This window comes from Pelodiscus sinensis, chromosome 15, assembly GCF_052426305.1.
Source record: "Pelodiscus sinensis isolate ZL-2025 chromosome 15, ASM5242630v1, whole genome shotgun sequence".
Taxonomy (NCBI): domain Eukaryota; kingdom Metazoa; phylum Chordata; order Testudines; family Trionychidae; genus Pelodiscus; species Pelodiscus sinensis.
In genome coordinates, this window is record NC_143066.1 from 4,857,523 (window position 1) to 4,876,336 (window position 18,814).

At 56.8% G+C, this 18,814-nt stretch overlaps 1 protein-coding gene across 2 annotated transcripts in view; it reads right to left on the reverse strand.

Annotated features, from left to right (window-relative positions):
- Nucleotides 1-18,407, reverse strand: part of NLRC3 (NLR family CARD domain containing 3) — a 43,060-nt gene extending 24,653 nt beyond the window's left edge. The window contains exons 1-3 of one of the 2 annotated variants that reach the window (XM_075899081.2): nt 17,893-18,407; nt 2,558-2,751; nt 899-1,159 (exon numbers count right to left, since the gene is read on the reverse strand). In XM_075899081.2, coding sequence (XP_075755196.1) covers nt 899-1,159; nt 2,558-2,564 — 268 coding nt within the window. In that variant the 5' untranslated portion in view covers nt 2,565-2,751; nt 17,893-18,407. Of the gene's footprint in view, nt 1-898; nt 1,160-2,557; nt 2,752-13,938; nt 14,968-17,892 lie in introns of those variants that run through there. The other variant, XM_075899082.2, reaches the window with a different exon arrangement.
- Nucleotides 18,408-18,814: the final 407 nt, after the last annotated feature.

Consider the following 18,814-nt stretch of genomic DNA (forward strand, 5'->3'; position numbering starts at 1 on the left):
TTTCTAGATTTGACTTCAACTGCTTCCCAAGCAAGGAACATGAAACAGACAAAAGCCGTCCTTTTACTGCAGGAGGAGTGTTTGCATTCAGACCTATGCTCGGGTGATACCGGTTAACAGTTTAAATTCATATGCGTGTGGACCATAAGGGAGTTTAGTGGCACCTAGTCCGTGGTGATGAAACATTAACGGGGCTGGAAGATGCACCTTGCACCAGATAAGACTTTCGCAGACTTGTTTAGCCTCAGCTGACAATGACTCCGGTTTGCCATTGCGTGGCTCACAGGAGCAGCCCCATGTGTGCACTGGTCGCCCCATGCTGGATTTCGGTCGGGAAGCCTGGGGTTGGGGGCTGTGGCGCTCAGGACACGGCCGTTACTTTTTCACTCTAGCACAAGCCTTCGTGTGTGGAGGCTGCGTAAGGCTGCCTTTCACTCGCGGCCCCTTCCCCGGCATGTTCCCGAGGGCTGCTATCCGCTATCGGCCAGGCAGCAGACCCTGGTCGCATTGTCCAAGCTCTCCCACAGGAAGCTGCATTTCAGAGTGGCCATTATTAAGCAGCCTTTCATACTTATTTATCCTGCTGAGGCGGCTGGAGAAACGAGGAGACAAACTGGGGTGTGCGCCAGGAGGCCAGGGGTTCACACTAGAGCGCAGCTGATCTAACGTACATCTCAGGCAAGTCACTTCCTCGCAGCGCCTGGAGAGGTCATGGAACCTGGGACTGGGAGTATCTCAGTGTCCCTGGCTAGCTGCCTTCCTCCAAGGGGGTCCCCAGGGTGCCCCTGGCTCAGTGGATGGTACGGGTACACCCTCCCATGCTGACGGGTGGGCCCACACGCAGACTTTTCACGGCACACCTGCTCTCAGCCAGGAGACCGAGAAGAGCATCTCCTACCGTAGACGGTGATGTGGAGATACAGCTGGGAGTTGGTTGTCTCTAGGTAGGTCTGCAGGGACTGGGAGGCGTGGCTGCCCTTCCCAGCCAGGAGATCCATCACCGCCTTGACCTGCTCCGACAGGGAGCTCGCCTCCTGCACCTGGCCTGCCTCCTCAGCGCTCAGCAGGTCCAGCTTCCGCATGTAGCAGATGATTTCCCCCAGGAGCTGCGGCGAGATGCACCTCACCAGCTGCTTCCGGTAGCGGTTGATCCAGACCCCTGGGAGGGAGAGAAGGGGGGAGCAATGAGCATGAGGAATCCCTGACGGGAACCGGGCCTGCCACGTGCTCCGGACATGTTGCTCAGAAGGGTGAGAGGCGAGTTTGTCGGAGATCACGTGGCTGGGGCAAGGCCGTCTCTGTACAGACTATAACGGACAGAACGAGCTGCCCAGGAAGGGAATACGCAGGGAGATAACACTGGGCCTGACAAGCTCTGTCCAAACCAGGCACTAGGCTGAAGCCATCGGGCGCCAGCGGGAGAACCCCAAACCAAGTTCAGGACCAGCTGAGCTACCACGCTCCTGCCCCACTGTTTCTGCTTCCTCCATTAGAAGACACATTCCAGGGACAAATGCATGGGAGACAATCCAGCCCCTCCCTGGAAGGAGAAAGGTTGAGCAGAAAATCTTGAGAGATGCAAATTCTGCCCATCGGATCTGGGCAAATCAGTTTCAGCCAATGTCAGCTTTCACCAAATACTCACATCGCACTCAAGCCCTTTCTGGGCACCTGTGCATGGCCTGGATTGGGCCAAAAGCCAACATACCAGAGCGTGATGTGCGCGGGGAGAGCCCCGGCACATCAGTTATGACAGTAAATAGCTTGGTAAGCCCTGCCCCCTTTCACTCCAAAGAGAGCACCGCGAGGAGCATTCCGCACAGATTTCCTCCCCAGTGACGACGCGAAGCACCAGAAATCTTGCTAGGAAGTCTCATCTGCCTGGGATTTCCAACTCCGTTTAAAAAACCTGATCAACTGGAGACACGTCGCCCAGTCTGACTGCCACCCCCACAGACGGAGTGGGTAGTCCTGCCTAGCTTTACCGTTGCCTAGAGACAAGGTGGGAGGGGCAAGAGTGTATTGGACAGGTGGCAAGAGGCAATTGGGGCTCCTCCTCAGGTCTGGGAAAGGTAGGACATGCCAGGCCCAGCGGTCACCACGTTTCCGGGTGGTTACGCTGGACAGTCAACGTGTCTTCACCTCTCTGGCCGCGCTGCGAACGCCTCCTCCTTATTTCAGCTGCACGGGGGGTAAGGAACACGGGGCTCGCTGGGCATTTGGCTGGGGGAGGAGATGGCACCCACGCTAAGTCCCGGGGGACCAGCCTAATAGAAAGGGGCTCTGCAGCTGCCAGCGTCAACACGAGAAGACTTTAAAGCAGCGTCCTCGTGTCCGTGGCCAGTAACCCCGCTCCCCCGGGCTAAGCACTGCCCGATACCACGCAGGCCAGAGCGGAACAGAGGCTGCGACTCTGGTCCAGCCTGGGAGGGGTTCAGAATTGTTACACTGTGGCTCACCACGGCAATCCCCGGCAGCTGCCACCAGCGCTGCCCCCCGGCCCGGCCTGCGAGAGACCCCGAATCATTACACACGCTCGCCCTTCGCCCCTGCTCACCTTCCATCGGGGGCTTTCCGCTGGCATTAGAGGCCTCGGGATCGGGCCTTCCTTCCGTCTGCAGTGTGACGGCTGGCGGGCAGACGCCTCTGGCTGCCCATTGACTCTGCCCGGCGTTGTCCTCTCAGGCCAGGCCCCAGCGAGGGCACATCACGCACGGCTCCCTCTGCGGCCGCTAGCCCTTCTCCATGGCTCTGAGGGAGGGAGAAGAAAGGCATCAGCAGCAGGGCGGTGGCCATCACCGCTCCACACCCGGCCCCGGGGCTTTTCCTCGCAGCCTGCTGGGAAACCACGAGGGGACGACCCGAGAAACCGGGAAACATTTCGCGACCCGAGAGGTTGCCCTGTCATGGTGCATGAGCCGCTTCTGGCGGAGACCAGCTTGTGCAGCCGAGAACCAGTGAGGCTGCTCTTGCAAGTGCCGTGTTCTGCTGAAAGCTTACACTGGACCCCCCACGCCAGCTTTCAGTGCCTATGCCATTGCCCCAGTGCCAAGACTACAGTGCCTGCCTTGGCCAGACCTTGGGAAAAGCGATGGTGTTGCCAGCCCCGTTCCCAGTGCCGTCTGCAGAGTGCCTGCCCGCCCGCCCACTCCGCACGCAGTGCTATGGAACCCTAGCTCCCTAGGCACTGTGGCCTGAGGAGAGCAAAGCAATCCCTTGATCCTTCGTGGGGATTTGCCTCTTTTATGGAAAAGATGCAAAGCCAAAAACCTGGAACCGAGCTGCAAAGGGCCTCGCTCCGTTTTGAGCAGGTCAGATCAAAGCCTGCTGTCCCCTTTGTGGATTAGCCGCCAGCCCCGTCAGAGCTCTGTACTCGTTCTGTTTTCAACTCCACGACTGACTCCTGCTCCTGCTAGCGCACGCCTTCCCCTTCAGTGCTACAGCATCGCCGCCGAGTCGCCTGGCTTTGTGTGAAACTCAGGAACTTCCCGTGCAGCGGGAGATGGGAGGAAAGTCACTTAGCAGAGAGAAACGTCTCCTTTGAGATGCCAAAAGAAAACCTTTAGGCCCCTTTTGATCGCGAGTGGAGGTCTCTCTGCACAGATCCCTCCTCCAGAAAGAGGTGAAAACTGATGGGTGGGGCAATGTTCCCGCTAAGCTTTTCCATCCACGTGCAGGATAAAACATTCCCGCAGAACTTGGACAAATCGCCCTTTTCCAACGAAAACGTGTTCCCGCCAAAAATTCCTGCCCACTCTAATGCCCATCCCCGAGTGGGGCTTTGGCTCCACGTCACAATTAAATAAATAACGGTCGTGAATGAGACTATTTGAACATTAACGGCGACTGAGGCTAAACACCACTGGCAGCCCTACCTTGGCATTCCAGTGCTTCAAGACAGGCCCACCTGCAATGCTGGATCCAAGGCCTGTCCATGCCAATACATACATGGGCACACACCCGCGGATACAAGTGTCTGTGATGGAGCACTTAGAATCTAGAAATCATGAGTGGTGTGGAGAGGGCAGATAAAGAAAAGTTATTTATTAGTTCCCATAATAGAAGAACTAGAAGACACCAAATGAAATTAATGGGTAGCAGGTTTAAAACTAATACAAGAAAGTTCTTCTTCACACAGCGTGTAGTCAACCTGTGGAACTCCTTGCCAGAGGAGGCTGTGAAGGCTAGGACTATAAAAGAGTTTAAAGAGAAGCTAGATAATTTCATGGAGGTTAGGTCCATAAAAGGCTATTAGCCAGGGGATAAAATGGTGTCCCTGGCCTCTGTTTGCCAGAGGCTGGAGAGGGACGGCAGGAGACAAATCGCTTGATCATTGTCTTCGGTCCACCCTCTCTGGGGCACCTGGTGCTGGCCACTGTGGGCAGACAGGATATTGGGCTAGATGGGCCTTTGGTCTGACCCAGTATGGCCGTTCTTATGTTCTTATGTAACTGGAGGGAGCCTCGAGAGGCCATCCAGTCCAGTCCCCTGCCCTCACAGCAGGACCAAGCACCATCTAGACCATCCCTGACAGGTGTCTGTCCAACGTGCTCTGAAATATCTCCAGGGATGGAGTTTCCACAACCCCCCAAGGCAATTTATTCCAGTGTTTCACCACCCTGACAGGCAGGACGTTTTTCCTAATGTCCAACATAAACCTCTCTTGCTGCAGTTTAAGTCCACCGAGCACCTGTTCTGTTCTTTCCCTCTGGGGCACCTGGCATTGGCTATTAGCAGACAGGATACCGGGCTAGACGGACCTTTGATCTCACCCAGTGTGGCCGTTCTTACATTCTCCTTTGCCGTTAGGAATTTCAAATTCAGCTCCAATTCATGGCCCAGGCCTCGGAGCTTGCATCAGAACGCCCTGACCTCAAGGGACTGCAGATGTGCATCCAATTCCAGATCAGACTGTGCTACTTGAGCCCATTTCCACGTCAGACACCTGGGGAGCGTCTGAACCCGAGGAAGAGCTCCAGTGCGGTTTGGTGCCAGGGCAGAGACGCATCAGTCCCGTATTAACCCGGCCACTGGGATCCGACCCACCAAGGAATCGGTTCTTCCTTCTGGCTGTGTGGTGGCCAGTGTGTGATGCACGGTCCGGAGGCTCTTCCAGCACCCAGACTGCAGCATCCATGTCACATGCAATTGCACGTGTAGGCCACCCGCCCACAAACTGAAAAACACCCCCAGTCAACACAGCACCTGGGGCAGCCCAGAGCATCAACTGGTCTGTGGCAGGGGTGGCTCTTTGGCCATTAAAGTCTGGCTCACAGAGTCCATCTCCCCCATCCTCCAGCCACCAGACTGCAGGGGAGGGGGAGCTCAGGATCGCTGCCTTGCAGTAGTGGGGGGTAGGGACTTCTAGCCATCAGGACGGGGAGGGGGGGGCCTTGGGGTTTCAGCCCTGGGGGTTGCACCCGCCAGGGCCAGAGATTCAGCAGGAGTAGGGCTGATGTCCCGAACCCCATCAGGTGCCTCCTGTCTCTTGAACCCCTAAGGCCTGTCGTATGCAGCTGGGAAGGTCCATGTGCGTGGCCACCCCCGGCCTGTGGATCCATCTGCAAAAGGTAGCAGCACAGATTTGCTCCTTCTGCTCGTTCCCCAGGGCCCAGCATGTCTTGCTCGGTTTTGAACTCTGCACATTGCCAGGACGACCAGAGAAGACGCCCCGATCTTCTCTGCCTCTGAGTCAGGAGTTCCTGCAAATACCACAGCTCGCGCCAGCCCCAGCCCCAGCAGGGAGATTAGCAGGCTGCCCAGGCACGCGACTGCCCCGCCAGCGCGACTGCGCCCTTACGCCGGGCCGCGGGCTGTGCCAAGAGCTGAAGTGCACATTTGTACCCAGCGCAGCTCACCGAGCGCACACAGTATCACAGGCTGCGCGTCAGGGCGCCGCCGGGGGCCTCGAACGCGCTGTGGCGGCTGCAGCATGTCTCCTAAGACCCGCGCACTGGAGAGCTTCTGTAAAGCTAAATGTGGCAGAAGCCACAAGACAGGAAAGAAATAGCTGCCGAGATGTCGTCTCTCCCCCGGAAGCACACGGGAACCTTCTCACCAGCACTGCCTGCTGCGTGGCGGAGGGGTGCCGTGGCCCTCGCCAGACCTACTTTCTCCAAAGCCCCAGGTAGAAGCATTTCATTGCAACTCCTCCGGGGCACGGTATCCTTTTCCACCATGCTGGGGCATTGGTCCAGCACGGGGTGTAGCTACGGTTGGCAGGGCCCATCCAACCAGCACCCAGATGAGAGCCTTTGTGTAGGCCACGTCGAAGTCAGTTTCTTCACGTGGAATGTAAATGATTTGTGGTGTTGTCAGAGCTACCTGCCCTCCGTAAGTTGGGGGCTGTGGTCCCTGTAAGCAGAGTGCTTGGGCGGCTGCCCAGGAGAGACTCAAATGCTGCTCCACTGATCAGCAGAGCACCCACAGGTGGCAGCATGTGTTTCTATTGGTGGTGCACATCCACACACGCCGCGGTGCATGTAACACATTTTATTCTGCACATGGATGGCAAAAAGGAGAGGGACCATTGGTTGGGGCCCAGTCCCATTTCCATCCCTAGCTATGCCGCTGCATCGACAGCTGCTCAAAGCAGAGTTTCCAGATGGTTTAACCAAAAATACCGAACCCCCACCCAAAAAAAAACCCACTGGGGAAAAATTCTGTTGAGAAAAAAAGGGGGGAGACCAAAACTGTCGAGAAAAAAAAAGGACCCTGAGAGTTATTAAGCAAATTAATTAATTACTTGATTAATTAATTAATCAATTAAAAAATCTCCCAGCATGGCCCCTTTAAGAAATGACTTTGAGGCTTTTTGGTCCTAACAGGCTGCTGTCAGTCATCAGCAATCTTGTCTCCCTGCTCCGGGCCAGACAGCTGCCCTGCAGAACCAATAAGCACCTGGGATTTTTGCCTCCTGGCTGGGAAAAAATCAGAAAATACTGGAGTGTCCGGGTCGACACCGGACACCTGGCAGCCCTGGCTCAGAGGGGAGCGTGGGGGCCTACACAACTACAGGCCTCCTCTGATGACTCTCCGATTCCGCCTCTTCTGGCCCAAGCCTACTGAATTGGAGAGACCCCGTGGCTGCGGGACGCTCATCACGGGCGGATGGCGAAGGCTGATAACCGGCTGATGCTTGGCCCGGGACGTCAGCGCTCATGATGGGACTTCCTGCTGAGCATGTTGGCTGCTCCCGGCCGCGCACATGGCGCCGTGGCTGCTTGTCGGCCACTGTTGGTTGGCCAGGAAGTGACACCATCTCTGCCTCCCGAGCGCGTCACTGCAGCCCTCTCTGGGGAGGCACGGGACTGCTCCTGGGCAGTGGAAGTGCGTGTGACAACTACCAGCCAAGTCCAACCCTCAGGTCAGGCCGACAGCACGGCCCACGCCGATGAGACGCTGAGCCAGGAGAGGCCTTCCCAGGACCATCCCCGGGGACGGGGGGCTGGAAGCCGGGTAAAAGAGCAGGAGGAAGAAACAAAGCAACCCCCTCCCCCCCCCGCCCCGAGGCGTACGTGGGAGCGGCAGCGGCTGTGATACGATGACCGTGTGGGGTGGGGTCGGTGCCCTCGTTCGTGGCTGCAGAGCTGAGACACCACAGAGGCACACACCGTGAATACTGTGCACTGTTGTGGTTACCCCAACTCAAAAAAGGCTGCTCAGAACTGGATGAGGTACAGAGAAAAGCAACAAATGCTGGGGGGGGGGGGATGGAACAGCTTCTACGTGAGGAGAGATGAACAAAGGAGAAATGGACACGAGTCAGACCCCAGAAACGCCAACACACCAAAACCTGCCCGGGCACTCAGTCATGGGTTTCAAAGCAGCCCTTCTTCTACAAAGGGATGTCACCAGCCAGCTACAGAGAGACTCTGCAGAACTGGAATTCATCTACAAATCTGACACCGTTACCCTGGGCTTGAACAAAGACATTCACTGGTTAATGCACTACAAAGCCAATTTCCCCTGCTATTACATGCAAATATATATGCAAATATATGCAAATAGCTTCTTTCACACTGATGGGCATGAATACAAAGATTAACCCTTAAGCTGCAGCGCCGGACCCAAACGTGGCCCGTGGGAGACAGTCAGCACCTCTCAGGCTCTGTATCCAGTGCTTCCCACAATGCCCCGGCACTCCTGGCACCTCCTCCCTGGGGGCTAGAAACTCTGACACCCTGAACCCAGCTGCGCCAGCCAGCCCGTCTGCTTGTATCTTTCAGTGCTCACCCCGCCATTGTGGAGCGTGTTCCCAGTGGAGGCCACGTTCCAAGGATCCCGCCCCCGGGCCACATGCTGAGCCCCACGTAAACCCAAACCACACTGAGGGCCACAAACAAACAGGCCGCGGGCTGCATGTGGCCAGCGAGTAGCCCTGAAGGTGTCACAGGACTACTTGTTTTTAAAGTTACAGAGTAACACGGACCGCTCTATGAGTGGGACTACTCAGCGTGGACAAGAGATGACAAGGTGGGGAGGGATGTGGCAGGGGTCTGTACAATCATGACTGGTGTTGAGACAAGGAACGAGGAAGTGTTATTTGCCCCTTCACATCACAGAACACCAGGGGTCACCGATGAAATTAACAGGCCAAGGGAAGCATTTCTTCCCATGACGCACAGACCACCTATGGAACTCGTTGCCAGGGGACGCTGTGAAGGCCATACGCATAATGGGATTAAAAAGAGACCAAGGTAAGTTCCCGGAGGACAGGGCCCTCAAAGCCAAGCTGGGCAGGGATGTTACCCCATGTTCTGGGTGTCCTGAGCCGTTAGCTTCTGGCGGTTAGAAGGGATGACAGAGGTGGATCATTCAGTAACTGCCTTTTGAAACACCTGGTATTGGTCATGGTCAGAGACAGGATCCTGGGTGAGATGGGCCATTGGTCCGATCCAGTATGGCCGCTCTATGTGCTTAAGCAGCGATAGGCTCTTTGGGAAAAGTCAGAAACGTTGTAGAGCTGCATGGTTCCCCATCCGTCACCAGCCACGTGCAGTGACTGGCTGCGGGAGAGAAGCAAAGGGGGAGACAGAAAGTGTCTTTCCAACCAGGTCACAGCTCATGCAGTTCCAGCAGAGCCTGGAGTGGGGTGCTGCATCGCGCCAAACAAGTGATGGATTTCAGGTAGAGGTATGGGCCCCCCCCCCCAAGCAAACTCCATCTGCTCCATGGAGGAGGCAGTGCTCACTCCATGCCCTGCAGCCCTCCGGCACGCCACAAGGAAGCCAGCGTGGCACACAAGCAGCCAGGCTAAAGATAGCGACACCGTTAATCATCAAAGGTCAGTGGCACCCTTCCAAGAAAGGCAGAGACGCTATCAGGTGCTAAGTCAAGAGCTGTGCATCTCCAGCTGCCGTTCCACACTGGTGCCAGGAGAGTCGGACTCCTTAGCAACCCGCCTGCCGCATCTCTTGGCCAGGCAGGTCCACTCCAGGCAGTGACAGCACAACAACATTGCACTGGCTTAACTAGGCTATGAAGTCCCTGTGTAGACAGTGCACAGTCGAGAGAAGAATTCTTCCATCCACACAGCTACCACGTCTCAGTGCACATAAAATTATTCTGCACCTGGATGGAAGAGATTAGAGAGGACACTGCCAGGAGCCCCAGTGGAATCAGCGTTCCTGCTCAGCGGGACTGGCTCAAAGACATTTCTAAAGGAAGACGCAGGAATAATTCAGGCTCAGGTGACCATGGACTACACAGGCCGCCGATGAGGGATTAAACCACCACTCCACCCAGGACACGGACATTTCCAGGGGTTTCTCACAGCCAATCAGCATCCACATGCCTGGGCTGTTCTCAACACCAGTGCAAGGAGCTGAGTCGTGTGCCTGCTGGTTGAACCATGCACCAAACATTTCCACCGGGGGCTCTCACTTGCAACACCCAAGATAACACGATCTCCCTTCTTTGCAGCTCCTCTATCCACGCAGTAGCACTAGACTAGCTTAGCTCACAGCACCGGGAGCCATTCCCTACGCCTGTCCAATGGAAGTGAATTGATTGGAACCAAGCTCTGATGGACATCAGCAGAGCCTGGAGGCTCTAGACATGCCACAGTAGCTGTTGCGTTTTCCACCTGTCATGTAAAACGGAGGACGTGACCACCTGGAGGTGTTACATCCCTAGAGCAGCCGTGGCCCGAGTTAATGTCCTGGCCAGACACCAGCCCAGGTAAGTACGTTTGTCTCTAAGTCAGGAACCCAGGACTTCTATGGCCCGTGCCTTGCCTCTGACATGGGCCAGTCAGGCTATGTCTGCACTGCAACGCTGTGTCCTTGTCCTTGTCCCCAGATCAGACATGCCCTGTGCACCGTGTGTCTCCGGCTGGGACAAGGACGGGATCTGGACAGCGTGGAGGTTTGGATTTGGGATAAACCGGAGTATTCCGTAGCCCCGTGAACTATTCACCCTGCTGAACTCAGCGTTCTCCAGAGCCTTTATATTCTAGGGAACGAGAGATTGTATCAGCATCCCATGGAGTGCCCATATCAGTGTCTAATTCTTGTCCTTTAAGTCCTGTTAATAGGAATCAGTTGGTGTCCTCCGTCGTGCTCAGACAGGGCATTGCAGGGGCCCATGGCGATCCTCTCCCAACGTGTCTCTGGCACCAGAGCCAAGCGCCGACATCAGGAGGGACCCGGGAACAAGTTCTCCTGAGTCTGCTGCTCTCCCCATGACAGCCTGCGCCAAACTCCCACCCCCGGGCAGCCCTCCTCCCTCCCCCCGGAGCAGAAACCAGCCTGGGATCTTTAGCTTCAGAATCAGTTAGCGATTGGATGGGGAAGCCAGGCTGCTGGTCCCAGAGCCGCTCTGGTTCTCCAAAGTGAACTGGAGCGACAGGGTCTGTCTACACCACAAAAGACGGGTGCTTAGCTCCGGGAGCTAAATCGGGTCAGACCAGCAGAGGTGGCGCAGCAGTTCAGCTTTTACTCATTCTAGCCCAGAGGTGACAGTCAGCGGGGGGGCGCCCTGGTGCGTGGCTCCGGCAAGGGCTGGCTGAGCTGCAGCGAAAGCCGGCAGGGAGCTATTTACAGAGCCGGCAGGGGCCCACGTTGCAATGGGGCAGCACCTGTAAGAATGTGAAGTTACTTTCGCTGCTGTTCAAGCCTCTAGGGAGGCCCAGTTGCTCCTTCCTCACTGCTATTCTAAGCTGTGTTCTTAACCTGGATTCGCTAACACCCCCCCGGGTAGACGTCCCCCAAAGCAGCACGGCTAACGTCAGTAGATCTGACTCAGAAGATACAGAGAGTCTGCTGCTCACCTCTCATTGCTGTACAGCAGGGTGGGGAACCTAAGACCCAGGGGCTAGGTGTGGCCCCCAGCTTGCCTAGATCCGGCCCCTGAGACACAGGCTCCCCACCCAATACTGGGGAGCCCATGCTGGTGCTCCAGCCCCTCCCCCCACCATCACAAAATCTACTAGCCTCCCCCTCCCCCCGGTGTGCGAACATGGGGAGGGGCGTTCTCCTTCTCAGCTGGGGGCCACGTCAGCGCCGGGTTCTTTTGGTTTATTTTGCTTCTCACTTGTGTGCAGCCCCCGACTGGTTTTTCTGTGGGTCAGCCGCCCCCGACCCACAAAGGGTTCCCCAGCCCTACTGTAAAGTGCTGCCTGCTGGCAGGGCTGTCCTTACAAATCGGGGTGGCCTATGCAGCCCGAGCCCCTGCACCCGAGGGCCATGGGGGCAGGGGCAGGACAGGTTGGCTGGCGGAGGAGCAAGTGGGGGCCAGGCAGCGGGCGGTGCAGTTCAAGCTGCAGGCCGGAGGGGAATCAGCTGGTGAACGGCCAGTAAGGGCAGTCTGTGGGACAGAGCCGGCCAGGGGCTGGGGCTTGCTGCCCCCCACACACAGCACTGCCTAGGACACCACCAAAAATGGGGCAGTGGTGCCCCAAATGCCATGGTGCCCGACGCCGCTGTGGATCCTGCGGGTGCCCAGGCGCGGTCCTGCCTGCTGGATCGGAGAGGATCGACATCTTCCCTGCCGAGACATTAGTGGGCACAAGTTGCCGTTGTCCTGCTTGCGAATCATTTAAGAACGGACGTGCCCCGAGTCGCTTGTGGAAGCAAATCCCCTTCCCATTCCGTGTTCCCCGTCGGGCTGCCCGCAATTCCTGCCTCGGGCTGCCCCCTTTTGTCAGGACCCATTCGCCGGAACGGGAACATTTTATGCACGTTATTTAAGGAGTCTGCGTGTCTGCAAAGAATCCGCCTGGATCCCTCAATTTCAGCTTGGCAGTTGCCAGAGGGGTTTCCCGCTGGGGAAAAGGGCCGGCCGGCGAATCAAGCCCTCTCTTTATCTACAAGCCGGCCGCACAGCCCAGATCCAACACACGTCACCCTGCCAACGTGCCACAACCCTGAGCTGGGGAGGGGGCTGTGCTCGAGGGGTGACAGGAGCAGGCCAGCTCTATGGCCCACCCAGTAGTTAGCCTCTGATGAATCTGCTAATTAGTCCTGTGAGGTGCATGACTCCTCCCCCATTCAGGGAAGCTAGATCCGAGCCCCGCCCCTTCTGCCGGAGGCCCCGCCCCCATACACGCGTGCCTCCCGAGGACAGAGGAGTCTGGAGACCCCCCAATCACAGCCCAGGGAGCATTTGCGGAGGCGGGGGGAGCCTCCCCCTGCCTCCGTTACACGCCACTGACAACACAGACCCCCAAAACCCCTCTCAAATAGAAGACATCAAACATCCATCCGATGGCAGCAGCTCACGATCCCAGCCAACCTGGATCGTGGCTCAGCTGGTGGCCTAGACCAGCCCTTGAGAGTCACAGCACAGACCTCAAGCCCTTGAGCAAAAGCAGTCAGCCTGCGAGGAAAGGCGGCCATTAACACACACACGGCCCTAGAAAGGGCCGGGGGGCTCGCAGCTATTGCAGGAGAATGGGAAAATGCTGGGTGCTGTTCCTGGCTCTGGAAAGGGAGCATGGCCTAGTACTTAGAGCCGTGGGTTATGGATAGAAACCCCGAGCTCAGAGAACTGCCAACTCAGCCCTGAAAGGCGACGTGTCTAACTGGACGCCTGTGGTAGCAGAGACCCGCCTCTGCTAGAAATGACCTTGTGCAACCTTGCTGGTGACTTATCTGCAAAACACAGGCCGGCTGCTCGCCTGCCTCCGAAGCAGGAGGACTGGGGGTTCCCTGAAGAATCGCTCAGAAGACGGGAGGCCAGGGCACCTTCAGACCCAGGGCACCTTCTCCTGCCAGGCCCAGCTCACAGGGCTGAGGAACTTGGGACCAGCCCCTAGATGTAGGGACCATCCTGCCCAAACCCTACGCAGGGGGTGTGTCTGGTCACTTAAGTCATGTGGTCTTGTTTCTGGGCCTTGATTGGATGCTGAACACTTTTGACCCAGGAAAGCTGCCAATGTGGCTTATGACAAGCCCACTTCTGCTTGCTTCACACGGGTTTGGCTTCCGATTCTCCGGGCTGCTTGTTGTGGGGCTTCCCCGGCTCTTTCAGTGGCTCCCTGGAGCCCTTGCGTCTCTGGGCTTCCCAAACAGCTGCTGCTTTATGGAACTTCCCGCCGGAGAGGGCGACGGGCTCCAAAAGAGAGGCTCTGGAGGGGACAGACAATGCCCAGGGCCAATGGGGAGAGGCCAACGCTCCAGGGCAGCCTGACGGCAGGAAACTGCAAGCCAGTGAGGGAAAGGAGTTGGGGCACCCGGAGCAGGCGGGACTCAGACTCACAAAGAGGAGACAAACTCAGATGCCTGGGAGTCCCCCGGACACTGGGCTCGGTCCGACCGATCCCGCCGAGGAGCTAGCGCTAGGCAGGGCGCGGGGTGTGGTTGGAGGCCCTGGGTTGGGGGCGCGGGGTGTGGAAAACCGCAGAGGAGAAGGCAGAGGCCAGCTCTGCGTGGGGAGAAGCCAGCCCCTCGCACAAGGACGGGTCCCCCCCTTCAGCAAACACTACCCCACGCTCACCTCCATTAACACACAGGGGAGCCGGCGGTTTCCGTGGCCCTCTGGGCTGAGCTCTGCTGCTGTTCGTAGGTTCCTATTCTCCTCAGCCCTGAGGATTTGGACACTACATGGGCCCTGGTGAAAATGGTCGTGAGTCCAAAAGGTTCACAAGCTTTCCAGGGATGACTGTTCCTCCCAAAGCCGTGTCCCGCCATGCGCACGGATTGCTACTCCCGTTTCATCCGGTCAGCGAGCGGAACTCCCGTCATCGGACTGAGGTGCCCGATCACACCACAGAAAGAGCAAAGGGCAAACACTGGAGGAGAACGGTTCCCGAACAACCCGGAGGCTGAAAACCGTTCATGCAAAGAACAAATCTACTCAGGGAAATCAGGCTGTAGTCTATGGCTCATTCCAAATAGCAAACAGAGGCTAACCTCGGAGGGAAAGCTACGGGCTTCTGCGTTTACAGCACAAATAATCATGAGTGTTCAAACTGTGGATTTACTGAGTTAGCGGCCGCTGGCCCTAGGCCAAAGCTCTGCAAAAAGCATTTAATTTAGTGGCAAATCTACTTTCCGCCTCATCTGTCCTGCACTTTTCTCCCGTGCTTGCAGGCGAACTCTGCCGAACGTTCCGCACGCAACGCGAGTCAGCCCGTCTGTCAGCCACATCCCAGCTGTCTGCCCCCCGGAAAATGATGTGGGGACATATTAATACGGAACTGTCAGGGCAACCAGCTGGTCAGGGCAATGTCAGCTCCTTTCCGGGTATTTCAATTAGCCAGAGCCTGTTGGCAGCCACAGCTCAGCAGGCCAATTACAACTTCTCAAGGAGGAAGCTCGCCAGGTGGCTTCTGAGGAGACGTCCTTGTGTCGGAGCTCCAAGGATTCCCACAAGGGACGTGGGTTTAGAACCAGGGACAATTCTGTGCTTGGGACACCGGAATACCCAAGTGTTGCCATGAGGAGGTGGCACTAACGAACCACCCCAGTACAAGGTCGCTTGGGATCTTTAAAGACCCCGTGATGCTCTCAGTAAGGGTACGTCTACACTACAGCGCTAGTTCGAACTAACTTAGTTCGAATTAGTTAATTCGAACTAAGCTAGTTCGAACTAGCGCATCTAGAACTAAAAACTAGTTCGAACTAGCGTTTTGCTAGTTCGAACTAGTAAGTCCACATTGAGTGGACTCTGAACAGGGCTTAATGATGGCCGGAAGCAGTGCCGGCAGGGCATAAAAGGAGGACTTAGAGCATGGAGATGCTGTCTCAGGCTAGCCGAGGGCTGCGCTTAAAGGGTCCCGACCCCCACCCCGGACACACAGTTCTAAGGGGTGCCCCGCTTGCAAAGAAGTTCTGGCATGGAGTGCCCTGAGTGCCCACACTGGGCACATCACACCACTCGGCCATCAGCCCGGCTGCACTTGCCGCAGGCTGCCATCTGGGGAGAGGGAGTAATTGGGGGGCTGCAGGAGAGCTTCCACCCCCAGAAGCCCGCAGAGCCAGCCCAGTCCTCCCCATCGGGGGCTCGTACCCCATTCCTCCCTCACCTCCTTCCACTTGCCCTTCCCTAGCCCCCCTTCTTATTGATGTACAAAATAAAGATAACGTTTCTTCCAACATTGACTCTGTCTTTATTGAACAAAACTGGGGGAGACTGGGAAAAGGAGGTGGGAGAGGGGAAGAGAAAGGCTGGGAGAGGGGAGGGCAACTAACATGATCAGGGGTTGGGAACAGGTCCCAGATGAAGAGAGGCTACAGAGACTGGGACTGTTCAGCTTAGAAAAGAGGAGACGGAGGGGGGACAGGATAGAGGTCTCTAAAAGCAGGGGTTGGGTGGAGAGGGTGCATTCAGAAAAGTTCTTCCTGAGTTCCCATAAAGAAGGACTAGAGGACACCAAAGGAAAGGAATGGGAAGCAGGCTTGAAACTAGTAAGAGAAAGTTGTTGTTCTTGACAAAGCAAATAGTTAACCTGTGGAACTCCTTGCTGCAGGAGGCTGTGAAGGCTACAACTAGAACAGAGTTGAAAGGGAAGTGAGATAAAGTGATGGAGGTTGGGTCCATGGAGTCCTATTAGCCAGAGGGTAGGAGTGGTATCCCTGCCCAAAGTTTGTGGAAGGCTGGAGAGGGATGGCACGAGACAAATGGCTTGGTCATTGTCTTCGGTCCATCCCCTCCAGGGTCCCTAGGGTTGGCCGCTGTTGGCAGACAGGCTACTGGGCTAGATGGACCTTTGGTCTGACCCAGTACGGCCATTGTAAGCTCAGGGCTCAGTGTCGGGGGTCTCAGTGGACCCCCTTGATTTTCATGCACACCTGGTCCTGGGTGGCCAGGCTGGCAGCTCTCCTGCCCTAGACGGCCACTTTCCTGTGCCTAGTGCGGAGATCGTGGACGAGGTCCACGATGTCCGCACTAGCCCAGGAAGGTGCCCGCCTCTTGCGGTCCAGGGCAAGCTCCTGGGAGCCGCCAGCCTGGTCCCGGCAAGAGGGGGTGGGCTGGGGGGCATCGGGTGGGTGGCTCTGTGCCGTGCCAGGTGCAGGGTCTGCTAGCTGGGTGCTGGCAGGCTTGCACCTGGCACGGGCACCGTAGCCAGCCCGTGCCCCTTTAAGGGGTCCGGGGCCGGGAGGGGGGCATAGAGTTTCCCTGGTGTTGGCCAGAGTGGCCACCAGGGAAACCTGGGGAGGGCTAGCCTCCCACTAGTTCGAACTAAAGGGCTACACAGCCCTTAGTTCGAACTAGCTAGTTCGAACTAGGCGTTAGTCCTCGTAAAATGAGGTTTACCTAGTTCGAACTAAGCGCTCCGCTAGTTCGATTCAAATTCGAACTAGCGGAGCGCTAGTGTAGCGCATAGGAAAGTTAGTTCGAACTAACGTCCGTTAGTTCGAACTAACTTTCTAGTGTAGACATACCCTAAGAGACATGCACATGCCTGTCCGAATCTCACGCCTGAGCCATTCTCTGACACCGGTGCCCTAGGTAGATTCCAGCAGGAGCAACTTCATACCTCAATCCCCGTGCAGGGGTTCAGCATTGACTTCATGCCCTCAACTGCTGTGCTGCATCACTGGGAGCAGGCAAACAGCTGCCCTGTTCCTCTCTAACGTCCTCAGCATTTTTGGTCCTGATTCCTAGGTCTACGGTTACGCGGAAAGTGTCCCAGGACCCTGCGGGTGGGAAGGCCCTACCAAAGCACATGGTAGGGTTACTGGTGCGTTAAACATTTCAGCAGCTCTGGGGCTGCAGCACAGGAAAGTATTTTGGACTGTTTTTGAAAAGGAACTCCGTCTGCCGCTTACGCGCCTCAATGTACCAAACCACAGAAGGGTTCGAACGGCTGCGAGAGGCGGGGGCCGTCAGCTTGGGACTTGAGCGCCGTACCGGAGAGGCCGGTTTCCTTCCTTGTTACTGGGGTTTCCCTTACTGATCAGATGAGCAGGACGAAATGATCCAAGGGACCTTACAATACGGGCTCTGGGCGGCCAAATCGTAGGCACTTGGCAGCGATTTACAAAACCGGGAGCTCAGATAAAACAATTCGGGCTCCATCTGTAACTCCACAGACACGAAATGGCGCAGGTAGGGCCGAGTGACACTGGGGGCTGGCCTAGCCTGTCAAGGTTCGCTCAGGCCTTGCCCGCCGTTTAGTTTCTGTCCATGCTACAGACACTGCAAGTCCTAGGTCAGTGGGGCTGTAACTTTCTGAGGCCGCTCCACCCCGTCCAGGCCAGCCAGAGCAACAGATCTCAGACCTGAGCCAGCCTCCCACACCAGGATGGCGCTTTGTGTCACCTCAGCCGTGACATTCAACCCACGCCCGGGCAATTCCCCCAGGGCACGGCAGTTAGACAGTCCATATGGGCTACGGGGTCACAGTGCCCACAGCCTCCGCCCGTCTCCTATCCCCTGCCAACCTTCCCCTTTCCATCAACCCCAGGAAGGAAAAGGGCTCCGAGGGAAGCCTCCCGAACTTACCCAGCCTGCTGCAGCCTTCCCCACACCCAGCAATCGCTTCAATATCCAAGCTTGCCCATCAGCTCCGAGGCGCTCTCTCAGCCAAGCCCATCATGGCACCTTGAGCGCCTTTGCCAGGAAGTCCAAGTTCACCAAAGCAAGTGCAGGAGGCTTGCCTCCATTTCCGAGGGTGCCTCCGCCGCACCTGCAGAGCCTCGCGAGAGTTTTTCAGAGGACTCAGCGGGTGGTAGGGAAAGCCGGGCTCTTCCTATGCCACAGTGATGCCGATGCAAGAGCCACTCTTGGCCGTGCGCCGTTACTCGGCTCCCTCCCTCGCCTCGCGCTCGCAGTTCCAGCTGAGCAGCTTTCTTTCTCTCTTTCAGTTTTACTCCTCACCTCTTCCTGTGCTGTGCGTCTGGCTTGGTCTTCCTTCCTGTCAGTTTCAAAAGCTGCCAGACTACAGTACATGCAAGTACATGCCAGCATAGCAAACCTGTGGCCCACAACCAGACAACAGCCATGCGAGTCCTTTTCCAGCGCCGAGAAACGCCCCCCCCCCCCGCACCTCTTCTCCAGGAGCCAAGCCGTGTTGACGGCCAGACCCAGGTCCTCTCATGGTGGCCGTGTCTCCCTCAGAGATGTCCACCTGCGATCGGAGCAGTTTGAAAACCAGAGCAAATGTTCCCTCGCTGCAGCCCCCGTCAGAGCCCAAAAGTGCTGAGATTTCAGAACTTAGGTTAAAATGGAGGGGAAGTCTCTGGAAACAAAATGGAACCCAAAATGATCGCACATTGGCCCTGCCGTTGCTACCGACGCAAACCGGGATGGTATTTTTTATCAGAAAATTAAACAATTCTGATGAAGACATGGAGACCAGAAAGGGGCAGGAACAAGCCACAATCGTGTCCCTGGCTACGGGGAGTGTTACTCTAGCACTGTGCTT